The following is a 27,186-nucleotide window of genomic DNA, read 5'->3' as shown; positions in this document are numbered from 1 at the left end:
CGGCCACGCGAGGCCCCCGCCGTCGCCGCCGCCCCGGCCCCGCCCCCTCAGAGCTGAGGAGCCTGGGCCCGCGGGTCCGCGTCTGCCTGCCCGCCGTCCGCTCTACGGCCATGCCGCTGTACGAGGGCCTGGGGAGCGGCGGGGAGAAGACGGCGGTCGTGATAGACCTGGGAGAAGCCTTTACCAAGTGAGTGGCCGCGGCGCCGGCTGCGGTCGTCTGGGGAGAAGGGCGGGGGTCGACACCCAGGCCCAGCCTGGGTCCGGGTCCGGGTCCTCATTGCCGGCTCACGGCCCCATTCACCCCGCAAATGATGGCCACTATTATTCCACCGTGGGCGATGCGAATACCGAGGATCCGGTGGGCGGCCGGGTTCTGAGTCCCAGGGAGGCCCAAGAGGCTTCGGGAGAACTGCCTTCGCCGCTGCGCCGGGTAGTCGGGTGGTTACCCCAAACCTAGCAGCCCCTTTGGGATTGCCCCTGCAGGGGATGACAGCGGTGAGCTAGACCCCGCTTCCCCTGGACTTCTCAGCTCAGGAAGCTAGCCACCGAATCTCACGCCTGATGACCATCTCCGTCCTTAAGCACGGAGTGGAGCGTCTGTGGGTGCCGGAGATCCAAGTATGTCCAAGACGGGGCCATTGCTCCCCAAGAGTAGGAAGTCAAATTAGAGAGACTGAACACATCAAAGAGGTGAAACCCTATAGATGAGACTCTCGAGATTGCAACCCCCCCAAAAAAAAAACAAACAAACAAACAAAAAAAAACACACCTCTTAGATTAGCAAAATTAACAGGTTTTAAAAGGCAACTTGTAAACACTAGAGTAAGGTTTCTCAACCTTTTGGATGGCATAGATCCCTTTGACGGCCGAATGAAAGCTACATATACACAAACCTTAATGTACTTGCACATAGTTTTAGGGATTGGTGGATATCACAGTGGTCCTTGGACTCCAGGTTGAGAGCCCTTGTACTGGGCTCAAGACAGAGGAGAGTGACAGCCAGAATTGCATCTTGTATATATTTTAAATGGGAACGTTTGGAAATCTTCATGTACATAAAATCTTAATGCCTAACATGTAGTAGGTATTTAATAACTTTATGGAATAAATGGTCAAAAGAGCCTATTTAAGAACTGAACCTCAGGTGCACCAGAATTGAATTAAACAGTCCTTGGATTAAACAGTCCATTCTCTTACTATTTCATGCAATATCTTTCCTTGTTTACATTTTCAAATTTACTTTTAACGGTTTATTTCTAGCATAATATCTTGAGGCTGACACCCAGATATAAATATGTTAAGGAAATGAGAAGCAGAAAGCTGCAATACAGGAAGATGACTGTTGACAAAGACACAGTGATAAGATGAATCTATAAAGTAAAAGAAAAATTGAAGCTGGCTGATGAGTTGCATCCTGGGAAATCTGAGGAGCACTGGTGCAAGTAAACATGGAGGTGTGATTAGTAGAAGATGGAAAGAGCTATTTGGAGATAAATAGGAGGAGAGCAGTACTGCAAACTAGACAGGACAAGAAGAGATAATCCTTAGACTAAACTTAAATGGTGATCATTTTTTAACAACAGTTTAAGCAAAGATGTGTTTCACTAACATGAAACAAATGGAAATACCTAAATACTCAAGAAAGGAGAATTGTTTTTTAAAAGGATGAAGTACTATCCACTATTTAAAATGATAGCAATGAAGACTAAATATAGGAAGAAGCTTATTATAAGAGTTTATGATGTATGAATAGTGTGATTCTAACTATGTAAAATATTCATAGTTTTAAAATAGACCAAAAGAGGCCACATGGCTCAGAGGTTGAATGTTGACCTATGAACCAGGAGGTCACGGTTCCATTCCTGGTCAGGGCACATGCCTGGGTTGGCGGCTCCATCCCCAGTGTGGGGAGTGCAGGAGGCACCCAATCAATGATTCTCTCTCATCATTGATGTTTCTCTCTCTCTCTCTCCCTTCCTCTCTGAAATCAATAAAAATATATGTTTTTTAAAAATAGACCAAAAGAAAACATGTCAGTATAGAATCTAGTAATATTAGAATGATGCAGTAATAAGTAACTCATATGAATGAAATCACATAATACAGTACAGATCCAGGGTTGCTAATTTGAAACAATTTTTCACTTTTAATGTGCAATTATAAATAGATGGGATTAACTTTTTCTTGGGTTTTTTTGTCCCTTTGAATGTATCAGTGATGTTTCCAGATGTGTTTATGTTTTTTAAATAAATACAGAAAAACTTGTTTCTGTGATAAATTATAGAAAGACTTATAAGTTGAGTGTTTCAACATTCTGTTTATTTTCAGATGTGGATTTGCTGGAGAAACCAGTCCAAGATGCATAATTCCTAGTGTGATAAAAAAAGCTGGCATGCCTAAGGTATTTTCTTAAACAAATTAGAAATAAACACTGTAATGTAAAATGTTTTTAAATGTGACTTCAAATAAGATTGAGTAGAACAGTGCTAACTACATACCTTATTACTGTATTCCAAGAAAAATTTTTAAAATCTTTATTTAGTTTATGCATTCCGTAAAGTTCACCTGTTTAAGTGTACAATTCAGTGATTTTTTTTATTAAGTTCTATAATCATCACCACAGTCCAGTTTTAAAACTTCTTAGTCATCCCAATAAGATTTCTAATGCCTATTTAGAATTTATTCCCATTCCCACCGACAGCCAACCACTCAGTCTTTTTGTCTCTAAAGATTTGTCTTTTCTGTACATTTTATATAGATGGAATTATATAATATCAAGAGAAAGTTTTTAACCTTAGTAAAATAATTTTCTGCCCTTTATAATGAACCTTTATTCTTACTCCTTTCAAAATATAAGATGGGTCTTCAGTTCTTTATTTGTAATACCAAGATCCAAAGAACTGTGACAAACATTTTTTAAAAGACAGTTGTTGTTTTTTGCCAAAGCTAATTTAGCAAATTAGGAATTGTAGAACAGTAGAAAGAATAATTTTCCTTGCCATAAATTCACCTTTTAAAATCCAATATAGATATTTCTGCTATAACTTAATATTTATGTTCCTGAAAAACCTCACTTTGATCACAAACAAAAACAGGCTTATGGAAAAAACTGTTGGGGTAGACCATATAAAACTCATGTAACTGTAATCAGAACACTAGCAAAAACCAGTAATTGATCCCTCAGTTGGGCTTGCAACTGAATGTGGCTAGAGGCTGTCTTGGGGATATTAAAAATAAAAAGAAATGATGGATTGAAAATGTTGGTCAGCCCTGACCAGTTTGGCTCAGTGGATAGAGCGTCGGCCTACGGACTCAAGGGTCCCAGGTTCAATTCCGGTCAAGAGCATGTACCTTGGTTGCGGGCACATACCCAGTGGGGAGTGTGCAGGAGGCAGCTGATCGATGTTTATCTTTCATCCATGTTTCTAACTCTCTATCCCTCTCCCTTCCTCTCTGTAAAAAATCAATAAAATATATTTTTTTAAAAAATGTTGGTCAGTGAATGCTGAGACAATGCAGATGAAACTGAGCCAGCCAGTGGGGCTGTTGTTAAGGTGGGACCAAGAGTAAATGCAGCCCAAGAAAGAGTAATGAAAGGGCCCTAGCCAGTTTGGCTCAATGGATAGAGCATCAGCCTGCGGACTGAAGGGTCCTGGGTTCTATTCTGCTCAAGGGCACATGCCCGACTTGCAGCTCAATCCCCAGTAGGGGGCGTGCAGGAAGCAGCCAGTCAATGATTCTCATCGATGTTTCTATCTCCTCTCCCTTCCTCTCTAAAATCAATAAAAATAAAAAATAAGAAAGGTAATGAAAGGGTCCACTCAGAAGAGGTCCCCTAATACATAGACTCATATAAACTTAAAACGTAGATCTGAAAGGGTACCTACCTGTGTGGCCACCGAGTTAATGACTTGCTTTTTCTTTCTTTTCTTTTTTTCTTTTCTTTATTGACTAAGGTATTACATATGTGTTCTTACCCCTCATTACCCCCCCACCCCCACCCCCGCTCATGCCCTCACCCCCCTGGTATCTGTGTCCATTGATTATGCTTATATGCATGCATACAAGTCCTTTGGTTGATCTCTCCCCTTTATCCCCACCCTCCCCTACCTACCCTCTCAGGTTTGATGGTCTGATTGATGCTTCTCTGTCTCTCGATTTGTTTTTGTTCATCAGTTTATGTTGTTCATTATATTCCACAAATGAGTGAGATCATGTTATATTTATCTTTCTCTGACTGACTTATTTTGCTTAGCATAATGCTCTCCAGGTCCATCCATGCTGTTGCAAATGGTAGGAGTTCCTTCCTTGTTATAGCAGCGTAGTATTCCATTGTGTAGATGTACCACAGGTTTTTTTTGTTTTGTTTTTTATTTTATTTTTATTGTTTAAAGTATTACATATTGTAGTACATATATCTCCTTTTTTTTTCCCCATTGACCTTCTCCCAGCCTCCCCTACCCCCTTTCGCATGCCCTCATCCCACCTCCCCCAGTGTCTTGTGTCCATTGGTATAGATGTACCACAGTTTTTTAATCCACTCGTCTGCTGATGGGCACTTAGGCTGTTTCCAAATCTTAGCTATTGTAAATTGTACTATGACTTGCTTTTTCTTGATAAAGGTAATAACTCTGTTATCATATATTCAGTTCCTCTTGCCTAATATGAACTCATACAAATTTCACATTAATACAGACAGTATTCCCTTATTTAACAATTAACTATGAGCATGTTTGCTTTTATAAAAGCACATGTAGCAGAAAAGACTAGCACATCAGTTTGTATTTGGTATTGGGATGCATCATTAAGATCAACAACATATGAAATGTATGGATTCAGAAAATACATTGGTAAGATAATAAGCATGTTTTAATTTGAACTTATTTATTATAAATTAACAAGTTATTTTAATTTTTTATAGCCTATCAAAGTTGTTCAATATAATATCAATACAGAAGAATTATATTCCTACCTAAAGGAATTTATCCACATACTGTATTTCAGGTAGGATACAATGCTATTTGTTTTTCCCCCCAGCTTTTGTTATTAGATTTTCCTAATGCCAGTCATAGTGATATTTAGTTGTATTATATCTGAAGGGAAAAAAAAATTTGACTCCATTGCCATTTTTGCTTGCTTATTTTCAACCTTTTTCCAAATACATTTGAAACTAGAAAACAGTTAAGCATAAGGAAATGTTGAAAACAAATAAAATGTCCATTAATAAAAGGGGTTGGGAAATTAAATTATTGTATGTCCTTATAATGAAACAGACTTCAGAAAAGAGTTCTGTGCCTTTATATACTGATACAAAAAGGTATCTTAGATATATTGGTAATTGAAAACAGCATGTTGCAGAACAACAACTATGGAATGAATATTTCTGTTAAAATATATATGTACACTACATTATATTACATATTAATGAAAATATACAAAATGGTAAAAAATTTATACAAAATGGGTAATAGAAGTGTTAGGGTATTTATATTTTCCAGTTATAAACTTACATCCTATTTGGAGTTTGTGAGCATGTATTTTTTTCTTACTTTTGTAATCTAAAGAAAGAAAATGTCTTTTTAATGGCCCAAGTTATTCAAAGTAGGCTGTTACTTTTGTCTTCTGAGATAAGTTAATAGATGTGAAGTTTCTGACACAGTGCATGAAATGTAGCAAGAGGTCAGGAAAGTTATCTTTCCTGGGTAATAAAACGAAGATGTCTTTTTGTCATAAAGCATTTTGAACTAATGTAGTATAGTTTCTCTATTCTTAACAAATTGCATTATGTACCAAAATAATTACAACCTTATTTATTTAAAAAAAATTTTTAATTAAAAAACCAAAACTCTTACTTTTTAGGCATCTGTTGGTGAATCCCAGAGATCGCCGAGTCGTGGTTATTGAATCAGTACTATGTCCTTCCCACTTCAGAGAGACACTCACTCGCGTTCTCTTCAAGTATTTTGAGGTACCTGTTTTATATGTTGTTTTTGGTAGGTACTTAAAGCTTATACTAAAGGTCTTCACTTATTTCCTTCATTGTCTGTACTACACAGTGCATTTGAGGAACCAGATGACAGAGTATAAAGCAAAGGTTCCTGAAACTTACTTTGTATAGTTATTTCATGCATAATTAGCATTTCATCCACTAATTAGATAAATGAAGATTTCTTATTGATTTATTGATGTTTCTGTTATTTATTTATTTATTTATTTATTTTGTTGTTAATCTTCATCTGATATTTTTTCCATTGGTTTTTAGAGAGATTGGGGCTGGGGGGAGGGCTCGAGAGAAACATCTATGTGAGAGACACACATCAATTGGTTGCCTGTGCACTCACCCTGCCTGAGCTGAGATCGAACCTGCAACCCAGGTATGTACCCTTGACAGGAATCAAACCCAAGACCCTTGGGTGCACGGGCTAAAGCTCTAACCATTGAACCATTTTGGCCAGGGCTATTTATTTATTTTAATATAGCTTTTTCTGTTCGGGACTTTTTAATTTTTTTCCAGAATTTAAAGGTAAATTGTATACTGTGGAGTTTATGATGTGATTCTTCCAGGTCTTTCTCCTTTCTATTGTTCAGTTATGCTGAGTACTCTAAAGTCTTCAATTCTTCTATTTTAGGCTTTCAATTCCTATTGAATGGAATACTCAAGTAATGTTTCCCTTAAACTGCGTAGGCAGTGCCAGGAATGTCTCTTATGTGTTGATATTAGTGATATTTCTTACAACTTTCATTTCATAGGAGTTAAGATAATTTTAAAGACCAAATTATGATTTCACATTATTAAGTTTCACATTCTAAGAAAAGATCATACAGATAATCTTTATTAATAAAATTTTGCAAAATTTCTACCTCAGGAATTTAGGGTTTTTCAGCAAGGGAAACTAGAAGATTGTATAAAATGTGTTCAACATAGAAATTCTATGCATAGTCCTGTGCACTGAAAGGTCACTGGTTCAGTTGCTGGTCAGGGCACATACCCAGGATGCAGGTTCGAGTCTCACTCGGGCCCCATGTGGGAGGCAACCAACCGATGTTTTTCTCTCTCTCTCCCTCTCCCTTCTGTCCTCTCTCTCAAAAATCAATAAAAGAAAGAAAGAAAGAAAGCCCGGTGTGTGTGGCTCAGTTGGTTGGGTGCATCCCAGGCACTGAGAGGTCACTGGTTTGAATCCCCATCAGGGCACATGACTGGGTTTCAGGCTCCATCCTCAGTGGGAGGTGTGCAGGAGTCAGCTGATTGATGTTTCTCTCTCATCAATATTTCTATATCTCCATTCCTTTCTCTGAAATCAGTAAAAACATTTTTTTAAAAGAAATTAATCGTATGTGTATTTTTTTTCATACATTCTACTGAGCTCAAAATATATAAAAGATCATAATGTCTTTATGAGATAGGGCAATTAATATTTCTAAGTTATTAAGTATTAAGACAGAGAAACAGGTTACATTCCTCTTATCCTTAGATTTAGGAGTTTGGTTTCCAGTAGGGAGAACACAGACAAAACAAGAAATCATGTCAGCTCTTATCTGAATAAAATAGATGATTCTCTGTGTTTATTCTTATATCATATATACTGGTAACTAGAATACCTGCTATCTCAATTTAAGTAAGGGGAATATAGCCATTATTTTATTTGTCACTTGGTTATGAGGGACTTTGTTTTGATTGAATATTTATGTAATATTTAGAGTGCCACCAGATCTGGCAAATTTTCACTGAAAAATGTTACCCAGAACTAAGGATTCTTGTAGTTCTTCCATTTAGTTTTAACTGCTATGTTATAATGGTTTTAAAATATAGTTCATATTACAAACTTTGTGGATAAAGACAATCAAGAATTCTTTTTCTGTGTTTTCGTTTTGATGGTAAAAACATCTTTTTATTTTTTAAATTTAGCCTTTTCCTCCAAATTTATGTTTCTAGACCTCTTCTTTTATCTCTCTCAGTTTTCCCTCTAAGAGAGAGAACAAGAATTTTTTTTGGAATAAAACATCTTAGAGAATTTAAAGAATGTTTTTATTTATTACACTGTATTTTGATTATGTGTAAATTCAAATAAATCACCAAAGCAGTTCTTAATTTAGTGCCACAAAATTGTTGACTAGATATCATAATATAAATAAACATAACGTTCCCTTGAGTTTTTTTTTAATATATTTGAAATGTAAAGCAAACACTTTCAACTACTGACACTCATTCTGCTTTTGTTGTTTTCTAGGTTCCGTCTGTCTTGCTTGCTCCAAGCCATCTAATGGCTCTTCTGACGCTCGGGATAAACTCTGCTATGGTCCTGGATTGTGGATATAGGGAAAGCCTGGTGTTACCTGTATCTTTTTTTGTCAGCAAGCTAATTTTGCAAATTTTTACTCTACTTTAAAATAATTGGGCTAATTAAAAATGGTTTTTATTACATCAAACTTTTTTGGGTTACCATGTATAGATATAAGTTATCATATGGAAAAAATTCACAAGATTGTGAGAATTAAATTTACTTTTTGTAGAAATTATTATTATGACTTGGTCCCAGTATATACTCCAGGGATTAGACCTCATAAATATTATGTTCAGTTCTTAGGAGGAACATCAGCTAATTGGACATATTAGAGAAGTTAACATGGATAGTCAAGTTTTAAGAAAAGATCATACAGAGAGTAATTGGAGAAACTTGAAATGCGAAAGTTAAATCAAGAAAAATGACAACTTAATGGTGACATGAAATCTGTCCGCAAATAGCTGTAGGGCTCACTGGAATATTGAATACCTTTTTCTCTCTTATCTCCAAAGACTGTCATGGCAGCAGTATGGCATAGGGTTTATGGGTTTGGGTTTTGGAATCAAATATGTGTAAATCTCAGCTATGCTTCTTACTAGTTGTATGATACTGCTCAAGTAGCTTAATCTCTTTGGGCCTCAGTTTCCTTTTCCATAAGATGGGTATTAATAATTCCAGCTGATAGGGGCATTGTGTGACTTGAGGAAGGTAATGTATATAAAGTATTTAGCAAAGGACCTGGCACATAGTAACTTGCTCAGTAAGTGCCATAGTTTTACGTCATTCACAATGTCGGGAAACACTCTCTAGTAATTCAAGCTGTCCCAGAATGGAACTCCTGACTATAAATTGGTAAATTCCTTTTCATTAGAAGCATTTAAGCAGAGTATATGTATCTCAGAAATATTACAGTGGATATTGTTATATTGAAAAGGAGGTTGAAATACATTTATTTATTAGGAGAAATACTTAGGGAAAGGGAATCAAGAATCATTGACTTTATGTGTTAAATCTCGTAACAGCCCTGTAACTTAAATATTATTCTCATTATGTAAATGAGAAGATTAGAAGTTTGGATACATTGTTAACTCGGGATCATACAAACATATAGCCAAGATGTATACCCATGTTTGTCGCCAAAGCCAATGCTTTTACCAATATACTTTTTTCCTTTTTATAAATATTATACTGACAGAACATCAGCAAAACAGTATATAAAATAAGGTAGCAAACCCACAGTACAATATTGTGCACTATTCTCTCAGCACTGTTTAATAGAAATACAATGTAAGACATAATATAATTTAAAATTTTTCTAAGCTGCATTTATAAAGTACAAATGAAAGAGACTAATCAATATAAAAATAATGAGATATTTTACTAGGGGCTTTTTTTGTATTAAATCTAAATTTGGTAATTTGGTGTGTAGTTTATTCTTACTTTACATCTGAATTTAGACTAGACACATTTCAAGTGCTGAATTAGCCATATGTGACACCCCAGCATTAACTAATGAATTCTGTGTGTGTGTGTGTGTGTTTAACCTTTGTCTTTGGAGAAGAATATGAAAAAAGACTATGATTTCTCTGTAACTTTAAAAAATAAGAAATAAGCCTGCCTGCGTGGCTCAGTGGTTGAGCGTTGATTCCTGGTCAGGGCACATGCCCAGGTTATAGGCTCGATCCCCAGTGTGGGGCGTGCAGGAGGCAGTCTGTCAATGATTCTCTCTCATCATTGATGTTTCTATCTATCCCTCTCCCTTCCTCTCTGAAATCAATAAAAATAAAAAGCAATTAAAAATTAAAATAAGAATTTGCTGATTTAAAACAATACTGAAGAAGGTGAAGAAAATATCAAGAAAACCACATTTTATCTCCTAAAATAGTAATATCCTTAACTACCCTATAGATATATGAAGGAATCCCAGTACTAAATTGCTGGGGAGCACTCCCCCTAGGAGGAAAAGCTCTGCACAGGTAAGTTTCTTGGAATCTAGCACATTTTCTTTACCTGAGTCACAAAATCAGATGCTAATTTTTTTACAGTGTTCAATAGAGGACTTATAACATGGACATTTAATGTTACTCATTTCATTCTCTGTTAGTCTTTAGTATATTTATCTTTTAAAAATAAAACCGCTTTACTTAAAGCATGAAAATACATTATATAGTAAACATCCTATATAATAAAAGGCCAATATGCTAAGTGTCCGGTCATCCAGTTGGCCGTTCAACTTATCAAAGCGTAATATGCTAATGATATGCTAAGGCTGCTCAACCGCTCACTGTACGTGCACTGACCACCAGGGGGCAGATACTCCGACTGGTAGGTTAGCTTGCTGCTGGGGTCCGGCAGATCAGGACTGAGCTAGACAGGCCAGACATGCCCTGGAGCCCTCCCACAGTCCCTCCCCAGCTGGCCAACCTCCCGTGTCCCTCCCCGTCCCGATTGTGCACCGGTGGGGTCCCTCGGCCTGGCCTGCGCCCTCTCACAATCCGGGACCCCTCAGGGATGTTGGAGAGCCAGTTTCGATCCGATCCCACAGGCCAGGCCGTGGGGCTCCACTGGTGCAATATTAAATAAGAAAAGGATATCAGTTGCAGTATTTTAATTCCAGTAATTTTTTTTACCTTCAGGGAGTTGGAAACTCAACTATTGGAGCAATGTACTGTTGACACAAGTGCTGCTAAAGAACAGAGCCTTCCCTCTGTGATGGGTAAAGTCATTTTAAACTATTTAAGAGTAGTTTACATTATTTGCTTTTCATTTTTCAACTCATTTTTTTTTTTAATTTTATTGATTTCAGAGAGGAAAGAAGAGAGAGAGAGAGAAATATCAATGATGAGAGAGAATCTTCCTGCATGCCCCCCACTGGGGACCGAGCCCACAACCCGGGCATGTGCCCTGACCAGGAATCGAACTGTGACCTCCTGGTTCATAGGTCAATGCTCAACCACTGAGCCACGCTGGCTGGGCACAACTCAGGTTTTTTAACTTCATCGCATATTCTCTTTTCCCCTACATCACTAACGACATTGCTCTAATGATAAGGTTTTATTGAGCTTTTCATCACCAAACCCAGTAGTTTAGTTTTAGTCATCTTTCCTAGAACTTTTGACATTGTTGATTATCATGTACTCTTGATATTACCTCTTCCTTTGACTTTCAGGAATGCTGTTGATTCTCAAACATATTCCTGGGCCTGACCCTTCTAAACTTCATTTCATATTTTCAACTGGTCATTAGATGTAAACTAGGCATGTCTCTAGGCACCTCAAACTTAAGACTTAAGTGAACATGTTATCTCCTTCTCTAAATTCATTTCAGTGAATCATTCTTAGATAAGGATAACATATTTATATCTTTCTTTTTAGAAAACTGGGAGTTATCAGGTCCTTTTGTTCTCCTTTAGAAATCTCTTTTAAATTTCATCTCTTTTTAAATCATCCACACCACTGAACATCTGAAAACAAGGACATTGTAAACTAGGCCCTCATTATTGCTTGCTCGGATTATTACAGGAGCCTGTTCTCTGGACTGATTCAGTCTAATTTTCACTGTTGCTAGCAGTAACTTCCACAAAACAACTGTGATTGCATTGCTCTTTTGCTTGAGAACTTTTGTTGGTTCCCACTGGCTAAAATCCAGATGACCCATTTGATATACATGTTTCTTCACAATCTGACTTTATTCTGTCTCTTAGCCTTAACTGCTAAATTCAGCCCTTTGCATCTTATTTCAGCTACAGTAAATTTCATATGGTCTTCTAGGGATCATAGCCCTATAACCCTGTGCCTTCCTTTATTCTATTGCTTTACCTGGAATGCTTTTCTTTGCTTAGTTGGGGTTTTGATTCCTCTGCATGACTCAGCTGGAATGTCATCTTAATTTTGAAGCCTTCCTTGTTTTCCCTAAGCAGAATAAATTGCTCCCCTAACTGTTAAGCCTTCAGCAGTATTGACTATAGCACATGTAACATGTTTTCCTGTTAGCTTACCAGTTTCCCACAGTAGACTTTGAAGATCCCTGTCTTACTTATTTTTCAATCTGTAGGATCTAATATAGTGCCTGGGCACTGAGTAAATGTTGAAAAACCCTGGCCAGGTGGCTCATTTGGTTGGAGTGTCGTCTCATACACCAAAAGGTTGCAGGTTCAATTCCTGATCAGGACCCATACCTATGGTGCAGTTTGATCCCTGGTTGGGGCACATATGGGAGGCAAAAAAAGTTATATACAAAATAATTATGCTTTTTTATTCTCCGAAATATAAGTTAAAAATTCTGAGTTCACATCCTGGCCAGTGTGGCAAATTTGGTTGGAGTTCACCCTATACACTGAAAGGTCGAGGGTTCAATTCCGGTCAGGTGATTGCCCAATCCTGTGCAGGAGGCAGGCAAACTGAGCAACCGAGGTTTGAGGTTTCTCTCTCTCTTTCTCTCCCTCTCTATCCCTCAGGTGAGGATTTAAAAAAAAAAAGAAATTCTGAGTTTAGAAGATTTTGTGTTTTGGTTAGAAAATTTTGTTTCTGAGTCTGATTTGGAAAACAAGATTTTTAGCAACAAAATCACATATCCAAACATCCATCTTCCAAGGATTTCTATATTGTATAGATTTCTTTGACTAGGTACTTTCTCACTCATTTTTTAAAATGTTGCCTTTACCTTGAAGAAAAAAAGTAGCAGTCTGCATGTGATCCTTTTCTAAAATATATATTAGGTTAGCATGTTATTGACAATCATGTATTATAGGAGAGATAAGCAAACTTGAAACTTCACTTTTTGTAAAATAAAAATAGCTCATATTTAAGCCCTGTATTTCTTCTAAGTACCACAAGATAGCCAACAAATCTCCTATGGTAGAAAAGATTTTCTTTTCTTTTTATGGTAGAAAGGTAATTTCTGTCTAATGACATTTATTTTAGTACTAGAGGCCCGGTGCACGAAATTCGTGCACGGTGTGTGTATGTGTGTGTGTGTGTGTCCTTCAGCCCAGCCTGCACCCTTTCCAATCTGGGACCCCTCAAGGGATGTCCAACTGCCCATTTAGGCCGAGCCGTCGGATATCCTTCTCACAATTCAGGACTGCTGGCTCCCAACCGCTTGCCTGCCTGCCTGCCTGATTGCCTCTAACCACTTCTGCCTGCCAGCCTGATCACCCCCTAACCACTCCCCTGCCACCCTGATCAACACCTAACTGCTCCCCTGCTGGCCTGATTGCCCCTAACTGCCCTCCCTTGCCAGCCTGGTCCCCCCAACTGCCCTCCCCTGCTGGCCTGGTCACCCCTAACTGCCCTTCCTTGCAGGCCTGGACCCTCCCAACTGCCCTTCCCTGCTGGCCATCTTGTGGCAGCCATCTTGTATGTTGGAGTGATGGTCAATTTGCATATTATCTCTTTATTATATAGGATATTTTTAAGGTATCTTGTTTTTGTCAAATTTATAGTAGTGACATTCAGTAGTTCTTTGTGCACACCTGGCTTTAACTTCTGTGCTTTTGCTTGGCTTTGAATGATGAAATTTCTTCCCTAAAAGCAAATTTAATTATTCTATTTGTTTGGTTTTTTTGTTTGTTTTTTTAATTATAGTACTGCCTGGCTGGCATGGCTTAATGGTTGGGCGTTGACCTAAGAACCAGGAGGTCAGGGTTCAATTCCTGGTCAGGGCACATGCTGAGTTGCAGGCTCAATCCCCATTAGGGGGCATGCAGGAGGCAGCCGATCAATGATTCTCTCTCATCATTGATGTTTCTATCTCTCCTCCCTTCCTCTCTGAAACCAACAAAAATATATATATTTTTTAATTATAGGACTTAAAATTTTGCTGAAATGGAAATGTGAATGCAATATAAGAGACTGTTTTTGCTTATAAGATTGTATAGTTTTAAATAAAATTTCTGTTTTAGGTTCAATTCCAGAAGGTGTCTTAGAGGACATTAAAGGTAAACTAAGTTCCCATTTTTGTCCCTTTGATTCTTAAGTATTGGTTTGGGTGGCATATGTTTTAAAATATTTACACAGCCCTAACTGGTTTGGCTCAGTGGATAGAGTGTCGGACTGTGGACTAAAGGGTCCCAGGTTTGATTCCAGTCAAGGGCATGTACCTTGGTTGTGGGCACATCCCCAGTAAGGGGGTGTGCAGGAAGCAGCTGATCGATGTTTCTAACTCTATCCCTCTCCTTTCCCCTCTGTAAAAAATTAATAAAATATGTTTTTAAAAAATAAATAAATAAATAAAATAAAATATTTATACAGATACAAAATGTACTAAATTCATTATGTAATACCCAAAAATATTTCATATTTTTCTTCAGATTTATATAAGCTTTTGGCATTATTTATGATGTGTTATTGAAGAAACTTCTCAATTATAGATATAATATACAGGGTTACTAGGAAATTAGTACTTTCCAAAGTATGAACTTACAGTTAAATTGCTAAAGAAAGCCACTGGTTTTATGTCATGTAGGTTTTTTTCTTAAAAAAGAGAAATCAATAAAAATATTTTTTAAAATAAATAAATAAAAATAAAGAAGGGCACCTTTCCCTGACAACTATATGTGATCTTGCAGGCTGGCATTTGCCTTACTTAGATAGTTCATAGGACTTGAATAAAATATAACATATATAAGTAACTTGAGCACCTAGCTTATTGTCTAACATATTAACATATTGTAGATTCTTAAATATATTTTGAATTAGTGAACAAAAATGATTTTGTATATGTAAATATATATTTAACTATGTTTTGTAAATAATTAACCAAATCATTAGATTTCTTGTACTCAAACATTAGTTTTGTTTCTACTAAAAAATGTTTTATTCCTTACCTGTTTCTGAGAATAACTTAATCAGCTTATTATAAAAGGTACTTTGCAGTAGAAATAATCTTTAAAAGAAGAAATTTTAAAGTATAAAAACAAAAATGGTGCTATCGTAGAAGGAAAGTGGTAGTATTGGGTTGTGGCAAGAGGCAGAAAATAATCATGCCAAAAAACTGAAAACTAAGGAGTGTTACTATAACTAGGAGCAAAATTTGGCTTTGTTTTCTAACCAACCAAGATTTGAAAAAAAGAATCAGCTAGATAATTACATAAGATTAGATATAGAGATATGGATCAATCTTGTTCAAAGAAACATTCTATTCAGTTACACATTTTCATGATGCTAAAATTTATTTTTATTATGGTAATCTTTATATAAGGAATAGTTTCCTCAAAGGTGTTGGTTTTTTTTTAATGTGGTTTTATGTTAGATGAACACAACATGTCTTATGACTCCTCGATGAACAGCAAGGTTTTTTATTTGTGAATAAATTGTTATAAGCTAACTAAAGACAGGTATAGTTTATAAAAGTCGAATGAGTGGATAATTAGTATGTCTACTTGAAGAGGATTTTTTTTAACAGAGACATAGATTGACTCAATGACAAACCATAACTAAATCTCCTTTTCTTTCCAGTGCGCACTTGCTTTGTCAGTGATCTGAATCGTGGACTAAAAATCCAAGCAGCAAAATTTAATATCGATGGGAATACTGAGGTAAGTTCATAATAAATGTATATATTTTTCAGAAGCTTATTTGTATTTATTTATATGTTTATATTACTTATATTTCAGCGTCCCTCACCACCACCAAATGTTGACTACCCATTAGATGGAGAGAAGATTTTACATGTCCTTGGATCAATCAGGTTAGACCTTAATTTTTATGAGCAAAATAATGAACTGAAATAAATTGTTGGCCTTTCAAAGTATTTGCTTCAACAACATAGAAGCTTGTCTCTCATTTAAGAGAAGTTCAGATGTAGATAGTCCAGGGATAGTATGACAGCTCCCATCAGGGACCCAAACATTTTTTCTCTATTATTTTTGGGGTGTAGCCTTTTTCCTTGGGGTCTAGTATGGTTGCTGGAGTTATAGCTAATACATCAAGCAAGCAGTTCTAGGAAGGGAAAGAAAAAGGCACCTTCCTCTTTTTTTATGGAGACTTTCTAGAAGTTCCATATACCCCTTCTGCCTCCATTTTATTGTGTGGTACTTAGGTACATCTAGCAGCAAGGAGGGCTGATAGAGTGTTTTTACTTGAGGCATTATATCCACTATAAAAATGGAGTCCTATCTTTTTTAAATTTTCAAATAATTATAGATTCACAGGAAGTTGCTAAGGTAATATAGAGAAGTCCCACATGTTCTTCACCCAATTTCTCTCAATACTTATATCTTACATAACTATAATACAGTATCAAAACCAGTAAATTGGCATTGGTGTAATGTATATGAATAGTTCTGTGTAATTCTTAACACAGGTAGATTTAATCACCACCACCACAGTCAAGATATAGAACTATTCTGTTGCCACAAAGATCTTCCTTGTTCTGCTCAAAATAGGGTTCTTTTAATTTGGTGGGGGGCAGGGGGCAGAAAAAAATGAAAAGTGGATATTTTATTAGGCAACTAGCAATGTTGGCTATGTATTATTTTTAAAAACAAAGAAATGTTTTGGAGGAGGAGGATTTTGTTTGTTTTTATTTTGCTTATTTATTTATTTTTGTAATCCTCACCTGAGGATATTTTTCCATTGATTTTTATAGAGAGTGGGAGAGAGAAACCTCCCTTGGCTGGAATCAAACCCTGGACCCTTTAGTCCACGGGCTGCCGCTCTATCCACTGAGCCAAACCAACTAGGGCAGATTTTGTTGTTTTTAGACCTCTTGTATCACTACTGATCTGCTTGTTGAGTCTTACTTTTATAGAATGCTGTTCCTTTTCTGTTATTAAGTTTAAGGAGGTATAGCTGGACAAAATATATGTAAATCTATACATAATAATAATTGTAGACAATACTTAAGCAGTGCCTTCCTTGTGCCAGGCACTGTTCTATTAACTCATTGAATCATCACCTCAACACCTGTGAGGCAGGTACTATTATTCTCATTTATAAATGCAAACACGTTGGTTGTATTTTAATAATTATCCTATATTAACAAGATATTGGTACTTTAAAATGTGTCAATAAAACTAATGGTATATTCTGTATCATATTATGAGATGCCAACAAAGCACTCTGTTTTTAATCTCATTAGAGATTCGGTTGTGGAAATTCTTTTTGAACAAGATAATGAAGAGAAATCTGTTGCCACTTTAATATTGGATTCCCTAATGCAGGTATTTTTATTTAATAAAATGTTTAAATTTATGACTACAGCCCTTTAGAGAAAAACTTTAAATTTATATTCTTTATTTTAATTTTAGCCATCAGTTACATTATTTTATTTTATTGTTTGTTTGTTTTTTTTTGTTAATCCTCACCTGAGGACATTTTTTCCACTGATTTTTAGGGAGAGTGCAAGAGAGAGGGAAAGACAGTGAGAAACATTGATGTGAGAGAAACACATCGATTGGTTGCCTCCTGCATGAGCCCTGACCAGGGCCTGGGCCAGGAAGGAGCCTGCAACCTAGGTGCGTGCCCTTGACTGGAATCGAACCCGGGACCCTTTGGTCCATAGGCTGACGCTCGATCCACTGAGCCAAACTGGCTAGGGCTGGTTACGTATTTTAGCTCTTATGTTAAATGTAATAATTATTTCGTTTTACTTTGGCACTATGATATAGTACCTACAATATTTCAACCTAGGGATAGTAAGTATTATGGACATATCATTCATTTTTCCATAGCAGTAATACCAGATTTTTATTTTGTAGCTAGTATGGTTTATAGTTTCTTCAAATGCAGATTTGGGTAATGTTGAATTTTAAATTCCAGGGTGTATATGATAATATTTCTTTTTTGTTTAGTGATTGTGGAATCACAGAATTTTATGTGAAATACATCACATTGGAAGATATTGTCTACCTCTAGAGCTCCACTCAAGGACTTTTATGAAAAATATAACATCAGTGAAGGATTTTAACATTTCTAATTCTTAGAGAGCGCTGATATGGAAACAATTTTTTCAAGAATGTTATCTTCCCACTCGACAATTGGCTCTGGATATAATATTGTGAAGATAATACCTTGGGAAAATTTAAGTTTCCACACTTCCTTTACTAAAAAAGAAATGAAAAGTTACTTTTCATGTTCTTTGCTCAACTCAGTCATTCTATCCTGAAAATGAGAAAACTCACATAATTACCACCATACGCCCCATAGAATTTACAATTCTATACTATTAGATTTTAAAATCCTTAAAGATCTCTATGAGTATATGGCAATATTAGGGTGGTTATATTTGCAGCATTAAAACTCCCTTGTGAAAGAAACCTTTCTGTGGCCCTTTTGTAATACAGATAATTACCTATTTCATGTGTAATACTTAAGTTGTATATTTTCTTAAATCTAGTTAAACATTATTTATACAGTTAATGATAAATCCTTTTTTATTCTTTCTTTCTCTTTAATAACAGTGCCCAATAGACACCAGGAAGCAATTAGCAGAGAACTTGGTAATCATAGGTGGCACATCTATGTTGCCAGGATTTCTCCATAGATTGCTTGCAGAAATAAGGTATTTGGTAGAAAAACCAAAGTATAAGAAAACACTTGGCACCAAGACATTCCGTATTCATACTCCACCTGCAAAAGCTAATTGTGTGGCCTGGTTGGGAGGTAAGAATTTAGTTTTTAAAATATAATGATTATATACTAATTGGTTCCTAAGTAGTATAACTAATGGAGATATAGAATAGATGGTTCAATGTCCAAAATTGCCCACTTAATAAACTAATAGAACTATTAAAGAATTTTCTATGAATATTCATTTTTCCTTAAATTGTTAATTTTCAGAATTATACACCTATTTCTCTTGGCATTTGCATTTTGTTTTTTAAATATATTTTTAAATATTTTTAAATGTTTTTTTTATTTCAGAGAGGAAGGGAGAAGGAGAGAGAGAGATAGAAACACCAATGATAAGAGAAAATCATTGATCGGCCACCTCCTGCATGCCCCACACTGGGGACTGAGCCCGCAACCTGGGCATGTGCCCTGACTGAGAATCGAACTGTGACCTCCTGGTTGATAGATCAGCTGATGCTCAGCCACTGAGCCACACCGACCAGGCTGCACTTTGATTTTTTTAAAATAAACTTCTTTGTCCAATTAGAGTCATCCCTCATAATAGTGGGGGCTGTGCCTTTATTCCAGTGATGCTACTACCATTTCTTTTTTTTCTTTTTTTGTAAATCCTCACCTGAGGATATTTTTCCATAGGTTTTTAGGGAGAATGGAAGAGAGAGGGAAAGACAGAAACATCGATGTGAGAGAAACACATCAATTGGTTGCCTCCTGCACAAGCCCTGACCAGGGCCTGGGCAGGAGAGGAGCCTGCAACCAAGGTACATGCCCTTGATCGGAATGGAACACAGGACCCTTTGATCCGCAGTCCGACACTCTATCCACTGAGTCAAACTGGCTAGGGGGCTACTACCATTTCTTAAAACATGTTTTAATTCCTTAGAGCCGTGGTCGGCAGACTGCGGCTCGCGAGCCACATGCGGCCTTTTGGCCCCTTGAGTGTGGCTCTTCCACAAAATACCACGGCCTGGGCGAGTCTATTTTGAAGAAGTGGTGTTAGAAGAAGTTTTAAGTTTAAAAAATTTGGCTCTCAAAAGAAATTTCAATTGTTGTACTGCTGATATTTGGCTCTGTTGACTAATGAGTTTGCTGACCACTGCCTTAGAGAAAGCTAATCTGTGAGCCATATGAAAATTGATTCTTTAGGCATAACACAATGGACACAGACAATAGTGTGGTAAAGGCTGAGAGGTAGTTGTGGAGTGAGGGAGTCAATGGGGGTAGGAAAGGGGACATCTATAATACTTTCAACAATAAGGATGGATTAAAAAATCGATTATTTTATAATTATACTTTCTTTTGTGACTGAGTTTGGTGAATGTTTTAGAAAAAGATAGTTTCGTTGAAATAAAGAAATAGCCTAAGAAAGAGACTACTTGAAAGAGAAAAATAATCATGAATGTGTATTTTTGTATATATTCTGATTTGTGTTTAATGATGCAGTTTCAGCTAATAGGTATCAGGATCTTTCTGAGAGAAAAACAAAATATTGACATTTTATTTTTTTTAAAATATATTTTATTGATTTTTTACAGAGAGGAAGGGAGAGTGATAGAGAGTTAGAAACATCGATGAGAGAGAATCATCGATCAGCTGCCTCCTGCACGCCTCCCGCTGGGGATGTGCCCGTAGCCAACGTATGTGCCCTTGACCGGAATCGAACCTGGGACCCTTCAGTCCGCAGGCTGACGCTCTATCCACTGAGCCAAACCGGCTTCGGCAATATTGACATTTTAAATGTATCTCTAGTAGAGTTTCATCAAAATGTAATTTTGATCTAGGACAAATGGATTTAGTTACTAAATTATATTTTAAAGTCTGCCTTGGGGTGTATTTATAAGGTCTTCAGCATAGATTCTTAGGGTATGACGATGCTTTTTGGGTTTTGCAGTACCGTTTTATTTATTAACATAAAATCTTAGAGTTGTGGCAAAGAAAAACTAAGGGTATTTATTGTATTTATGGAGTTGAAAATACTTTCCACCCCTCTCTGCCTCACTTGCTTTTAAACACAGTAATACTTATTACAATTTTCACTATAATCTGTTATCTATATATATGAAAGCCTAAGCAATCGTTACAACCAAACGACTGGAACACCGGTCGTTATGACATGCACTGACCACCAGGGGGCAGATGCTCAACTCCTGGTGGTCAGTGTGCTTCCACAGCCAACCTCCTGTGGCCCCTTCCCTCCCAGCCGGCCAACCTCCCACAACCCCTCCCCCTAGCCTGCTGGCCCCTGGATAGGCCTCCATCACCGGCCAGGCCAAGGGACCCCACCCGTGCACGAATTCGTGCACCGGGCTTCTAGTAGGCCATAACACAGTAGTTATGGCTTAACCCAGTGGTCGGCAAACTGCGGCTCGCGAGCCACATGCGGCTCTTCCACAAAATACCACATGTGGCCCATGCGCAGAAGTCGGTTTTCGGCTCTCAAAAGAAATTTCAATCGTTGTACTGTTGATATTTGGCTCTGTTGACTAATGAGTTTGCCGACCACTGGCTGAACCTATTATTTGAAATATAGGATATAGAACAACTTAACTGGAATTAATTTGAATTGCATTGTTGAATTTTACCTTTTCTGTTTTGTGATATAATGAAGTGGGTATATGTGTACCTAAAATTTTCTGGTAAAAGTTTTCATCTTAGTTATAAAAATATTTTTATCACCCAGGAGCTATTTTTGGAGCGCTACAAGACATACTGGGTAGCCGTTCTGTCTCAAAGGAATATTACAATCAGACAGGCCGAATTCCTGATTGGTGTTCTCTTAATAACCCACCTTTGGAAATGATGTTTGATGTCGGGAAAACTCAACCACCTCTGATGAAAAGAGCATTTTCCACTGAGAAATAAAAGTTTGAATAAATTCAACTTTGTTTCATTTTATCAGACCAATTGTACAAGCAATTGTACAAGCAAATTGTACAAAGTATGCAAGACGCTGTTAGAGATGACTTTTGTGGAAGTGAAAGCATTTCTGTAATTTTCTCATTATTAATACTTTTGACTTTTGTTTTTCTTGTGTAGTGGTAAAATGGTAGCTGATGCTTATGAAATACGTTGTATTTATATCAATAAAATATAGCAAAGCAGTCTTGTTTTGGAAGTTTGTTACATAGTACATTTTTTGTTTTTTGTGGGTATACACATATATTTTATTGATTTCAGAGAGGAAGGGAGAGGGAGAGAGAGATAGAAACATCAATGATGACAGAGAGAATCATTGATCCCCTATTGGGGATTGAGCCCCCAACCCTGGGCATGTGCCATGACTGGGAATTGAACCAGGATCTCCTGGTTCGTAGCTGGATGCTCAACCACTGAGCAACACCAGCTAGGCACATAGTACACTTAAAAAAAATAATAACAACAGCCCTAGCTGGTTTGGCTCAGTGGATAGAGCATCGGCCTGTGGACTGAAGGGTCCCAGGTTCGATTCCATAGGCTCAATACCCCATAGGGGGCATGCAGGAGGCAGGTGATCAATGATTCTCATTGATGTTTCTATCTCTTTCCCTCTCTGAAATCAATAAAGAAATATATTTTTTTAAAAAAAGAAAGGAACTCACTATTAAAGGTTATAAAAATTTTAAAAATAACATATTTCCTCCACGATTCACATAATCTGTCCTAGGCATTGGAGATTCCAATAATTTCATTATTTTGAGCAATTATTTCATTTAAAGAACAAATAATATTACCATAACCAATTATTTCAGATATTAACATCGGTCTATTTCTTAAAATCCTTGTTTTGGTATTTTCGTGTCCATGTTAAAATAATGTGTTTTTCCAGAAATATACTTGACACTTTGGATTGAGAATGTTTGGGAGCATAGGTAAGCATTTGTTAAAGTATGGAAATATTCGCTTCCTAACTTTATAATTTCTTTTATCAACCATTCCACATTTCTAAAAAAAACTTGATTTTATGCATTTTTAAAATATATTTTTTTATTGATTTCAGAGAAAGGAAGGGAGAGGGAGAGAGAGATTGAAACATCAATGATGAAAGAGAATCATTGATTGGCTGCCTTGAGCCCACAACCTGGGCATGTGCCCTTGACCGGAATCGAACCCAGGGCCCTTCAGTCCACAGGCCGATGCTCTATCCATTCAGCCAAACTGGCTAGGGCTATTTTATTGATTTCTTATAGAGAGGAAGGGAGCGGGATAGAGAGTTAGAAACATCAATGGGAGAGAAACATCTATCAGTTGCCTCCTGCACACCCCCTACGGGGGATGTGCCCGCAACCAAGGTACATGCCCTTGACCGGAATCGAACCTGGGACCCTTCAGTCCGCAGGCCGACGCTCTATCCACTGAGCCAAACCAGCTAGGGCGATTTTATGCATTTTTAAAATATTTTTTTTTATTGACCAGAGAGGAAGGGAGAGGGAGAGAGAGAGAAACATCAATGATAAGAGAGAATAATTGATCAGCTGCCTTCTGCAGGCCCCCTACTGAGGATCAAGCCTGCAACCCGGGCATGTGCCCTAAACCAGGATCGAACCTGAGACCCTTCAGTCTGCAGGCCAGTGCTCTATCCACTGAGTCAAACAAGTTAGGACTGTTTTATGCACTGCTTCATAAACACGTATCATGACATCTTTAATCTTTTCTTTTGTGATTTTCATCTTCTCAGGGCTGTGGTTCTTTGAAATAATGTACTCAGTCATTGGTTTTTTTTATTTTTGTTGGTTTTTCTTCATTTCTTTTTAATGAACTACCTGTTACTGAAATTTTGCTGGTTTCATTCTTCGTGTGTACCTGTAAAGATGGGAAATATGTATATTCCTATGTACTCTCATTTCTGAAGACAGTAGGAATCGATATATTTTCTGGATTCTATATCCCAAGTCTATTAAACCAGTGGGGGGAAAAAACTAAAAGTTCAAAATTGCCATCTATTTTCGTAATATATTCATTTCTAAAACAGATTCCTGTGTCTTCTGTGCCTACCACTCTTCCACAACACCCTTTCTCCCAAAGTAGTGATCTTTCCCATAAGCACATTATTTGTAACTGAGGTACGTAACAGTTTTTACCTTATAATTGTGTCTACACAGCTTTTATCTTCCTTTTGGGAATATAAGCTCTATAATAAAGCCCCTTTATTTCATTTTTTAAAATATTTTTATTGATTTTCGAGAGGAAGGGAGAGGGAAAGAGAGAGAGAAACATCAATGATGTTAGGGAATCATTGACCTGTTGCCTCCTGCACGCCCCACACTGGGGATCAAACTGACAACCCTGGCATGTGCCCTGATGGGGAATCGAACCATGACCTCCTGGTTCATAGATGGATGCTCAACCACAGCCATGCCAGCTGGGCCAAAGCCCCTTTATTTCTTAGTTTTGAAATTTCTCCTTGGGATTCTATTATTAATTGTCAATTATGTAGATTTACTATTAATGTCATTTTTATAGTAAAATTCTGTTTTGTTGAATTTAGATTACTTATGAGAAGTTTTTGTTTTGTTTTAATAATTCTTTATTATTGAAAGTATTACATATGTTCCCCTTTTCCCCCATTGACCCCCTCTAGCCTGCCCCTGCCCCCAGCCCCAGGTCTTCACCACCCTATTGCCTGTGTCCATAGGTTATGCATATATACGTACAAGGTCTTTGGTTGATTACCTCCCACCCACCCACCCTCCCCTGCCTTCCCTTCCAAGATTCCACACTCTGTTCCAAGCTTACTTATGAGAAGTTTTTCATCATGGAATAATATAAAAAATAAGATCTCTAACTGAAATAGAGCTTTATAGCTAGCTGTAAAGTGGCAGACACCTGGTGGCTGAGGTTAACAAATGGAGCCCACTGTTAGGGTTGAATTGTGTGCTCCAGAAAGATCTTGGAAGTCCTAATCCCCAGTACCTATGAATGTGACCTTATTTGGAAATAAAGCCTTTGCAGATATAATCACATTAAGATGAGGTCATTGGGGTGGGCCCTAATCCAATAAGACTGGTGTCCATATAAGAAGAGGAACGTGCCCTGTGTGGCAGAGCTACTCGAGAAAGCATGTAACAACCGAGGTAGAGAATGGAGTTATGCAGCTGCAATCCAAGGAATACCACGTATTGCTGGTGCCATCAAAAAGCTAAGAGAAAGAACCGTAGAACAGATTCTTCAAGAGAGCCTTTGAGAGCATGACTGTCTACACCTTGATTTCAAGCTTCTAGGCTCCAGAACAGTGAGACAATAAATTTTGGTTATTTTAAGCCACCCAGTTTGTGATAGTTTGTGATGGCAGCCCTAGGAAACTTAATAACCCTTCATAACTCACTAGGAAATTATCAAACCTGAGGAATGGGGTTGTGGGAAACCTTGATTTATAGTCCAGTGGGTTAATCAGAAGGGCAAAGACCTGGACTTCGGATTAGCATCTCACAGATCATCCACTTTAGACAAATTGGTCACTGTCCAACTTAAAACACCAAACATCCTCTTACTAAATGAGTGTCTTTTACTTTACTAATTTCAGCTTTATGCCTGTAATGAGTAATAAACCAAACTTGTTCAATTACAGGTGATTTTTTGGTCTGGTCTAAGGCAATATCAGGGTTAAGAGATGCAAGGAGAGGAATTGTGTAGGCGACTGGGAGAGGGATGACTTGTTTCAAAGGGGAACAGAGAAATAGAATGGCAGCCTGCAGGGAAACTAGGTCAAAGTTTTTGTTTTAAAATGGAGAACTAACAGCATGTTTGTATTTTGAAGGGAACAAGAAGAGAGAAATTGGTAGTTAAGTGGGAGGAAAGCTGGTGGACAACACACAAAGGTATAGGAACTAGGGCTTTAGGTAGGGTTGGCTTCAGGTAGGAGCATGGATAGTTCACGTATATTGTCTGGTGAGTGAGATCCTGGAATGTGCCTGGATGTGGTGGTGTCCAGGTGTGTGTGGACTTCTCGGATTACTTCAGAATTCTCGTAAAGAGAGAAGGCAGAAATCTGCCTCCTGTAAGTACCTAAAAGCCCATCTGAATGTTCACATCTCAGTTGTTTTGTGCTTCTGTTTCAAAGAGCCTCACCCTTATCAGGATATTAACTTCCTAATAGCCATCCAACTGGATAGATAGATCCCAAATACAGTCCCAAGAACAATGTTAGAAAACTGCATGTATGTATGTACTGGTCGTACAGATCTGACTACAGAAAGTAACACTTCTCACTGTATATTCTTCAGGGGATATCCTCTACCTACCCCTTACCCCAGTACAGGCCCTATAATGAAAGTAAGAAAAAGTAAAACAAACAGAAAAAGGAAGACACATTTTCTTCGAAATCCTCCAGCCTCCCCAGCTGCTTTTACATGAGATCTTTAAGTCTCGGAAAAGGTGCCAAAATCGGTGCTCATATTTTGTTCTGGTAGAAGCAAAAATTGCCCTCTACCAGTAACTAATAATAAGACTAAAATAGTAACACAGAAAACGACCCTCAGCTTTAAACAGTGGATTTTCAGTTTCCTCTGTGCTTTAAGGAGGAAGTTGGGAAAAGACCGCAGAAAGAGGAACGTGTGCTTTCAAGTGCGCAAGCGCGGTCTGAGACCTGTTTCGCTTGCAAAAATAAACTTTTTTTCCGGAGATCTGGTTAATATAGAAAATAATTAAGTTTCAAGAACCCCTACTTGGTTGTAGTGCTTTGGAGAAACCTTAAAACAAAATTCCCTAAGGAAATACAAAACGATCGCCCAACGTGGGGCTCGAACCCACGACCCTGGGATTAAGAGTCCCATGCTCTACCGACTGAGCTAGCCGGGCGCACGTAAACCGGCGGCGTTTTTCTACTTCTTGATCATTGTTTAGCTACATTACGTTTTCTACCTATCTACTAAAAAATTGTATCATGCTATTAAATATGCACGTCACGATTATTTTCAATAATTCTTTAAAACATTTAATTGAACTGGAACTTAGTAATTTCTTTTGCGTGTGTATATCAAGATCACTGAAAACATATGCAAATCTTTATAATTACAGGTTCATTCATTGAATCTTTTCTCTGACGTGTTTTAAAATACTGCTTAATATGTTATCTTCAGAAAACACGTACCAAGGCTATCAAATGATATACTGGATTCTTACAACGTGGGAGACAACATTAAAAAACAAAGTTCAGTCCACACACACCCGGACCACCACCACATCGAGGCACATTGGAACCATACAGAATTGATTAGCATAGCTCCTATGCAAGGACACGTAAATTCTTTAAGCTTTCCATATTTAAAAACAAAACAAAAAAAAAACAAACAAAAATCCAAAGTTCAACCACTAAAAGGTTACACTGAAAAAAAAAATACCCAGCAGAGTTAGCTTTT

The 27,186-nt window shown here is 37.4% G+C and overlaps 1 protein-coding gene and 1 non-coding gene across 2 annotated transcripts; one reads left to right on the top strand and one right to left on the bottom strand.

Annotated features, from left to right (window-relative positions):
- Positions 1-32: 32 nt before the first annotated feature.
- ACTR10 (actin related protein 10) lies at positions 33-21,954 on the top strand. The gene is made up of 13 exons (XM_008139000.3): positions 33-187; positions 2,329-2,401; positions 4,922-5,004; positions 5,860-5,968; positions 8,229-8,336; positions 10,191-10,258; positions 10,919-10,998; positions 14,185-14,220; positions 15,740-15,819; positions 15,898-15,971; positions 17,364-17,445; positions 18,685-18,886; positions 21,534-21,954. The coding sequence occupies exons 1-13, from the start codon at positions 111-113 to the stop codon at positions 21,713-21,715; spliced, it is 1,254 nt and encodes a 417-aa protein (XP_008137222.2). The 5' UTR covers positions 33-110; the 3' UTR covers positions 21,716-21,954.
- A 4,599-nt stretch (positions 21,955-26,553) lies between these two features.
- Positions 26,554-26,626, bottom strand: TRNAK-CUU (transfer RNA lysine (anticodon CUU)). The gene has a single exon. It is a non-coding gene; the product is annotated as a tRNA-Lys (tRNA).
- Positions 26,627-27,186: the final 560 nt, after the last annotated feature.

The sequence above is a fragment of the Eptesicus fuscus genome, chromosome 5 (genome assembly GCF_027574615.1).
Source record: "Eptesicus fuscus isolate TK198812 chromosome 5, DD_ASM_mEF_20220401, whole genome shotgun sequence".
Taxonomy (NCBI): Eukaryota; Metazoa; Chordata; class Mammalia; order Chiroptera; family Vespertilionidae; genus Eptesicus; species Eptesicus fuscus.
The sequence above is the reverse complement of the archived record's forward strand: the minus strand, read 5'-3'. Positions and strand labels throughout refer to the sequence as shown.

Coding starts and splice junctions, on each gene's coding strand:
- ACTR10 (XM_008139000.3), top strand. CDS start 111: ATGCCGCTGTACGAGGGCCTGGGGAGCGGCGGGGAGAAGACGGCGGTC. Junction 2,402..4,921: donor AAAAAGCTGGCATGCCTAAG/GTATTTTCTTAA, acceptor AATTTTTTATAG/CCTATCAAAGTTGTTCAATA. Junction 5,969..8,228: donor TTCTCTTCAAGTATTTTGAG/GTACCTGTTTTA, acceptor GTTGTTTTCTAG/GTTCCGTCTGTCTTGCTTGC.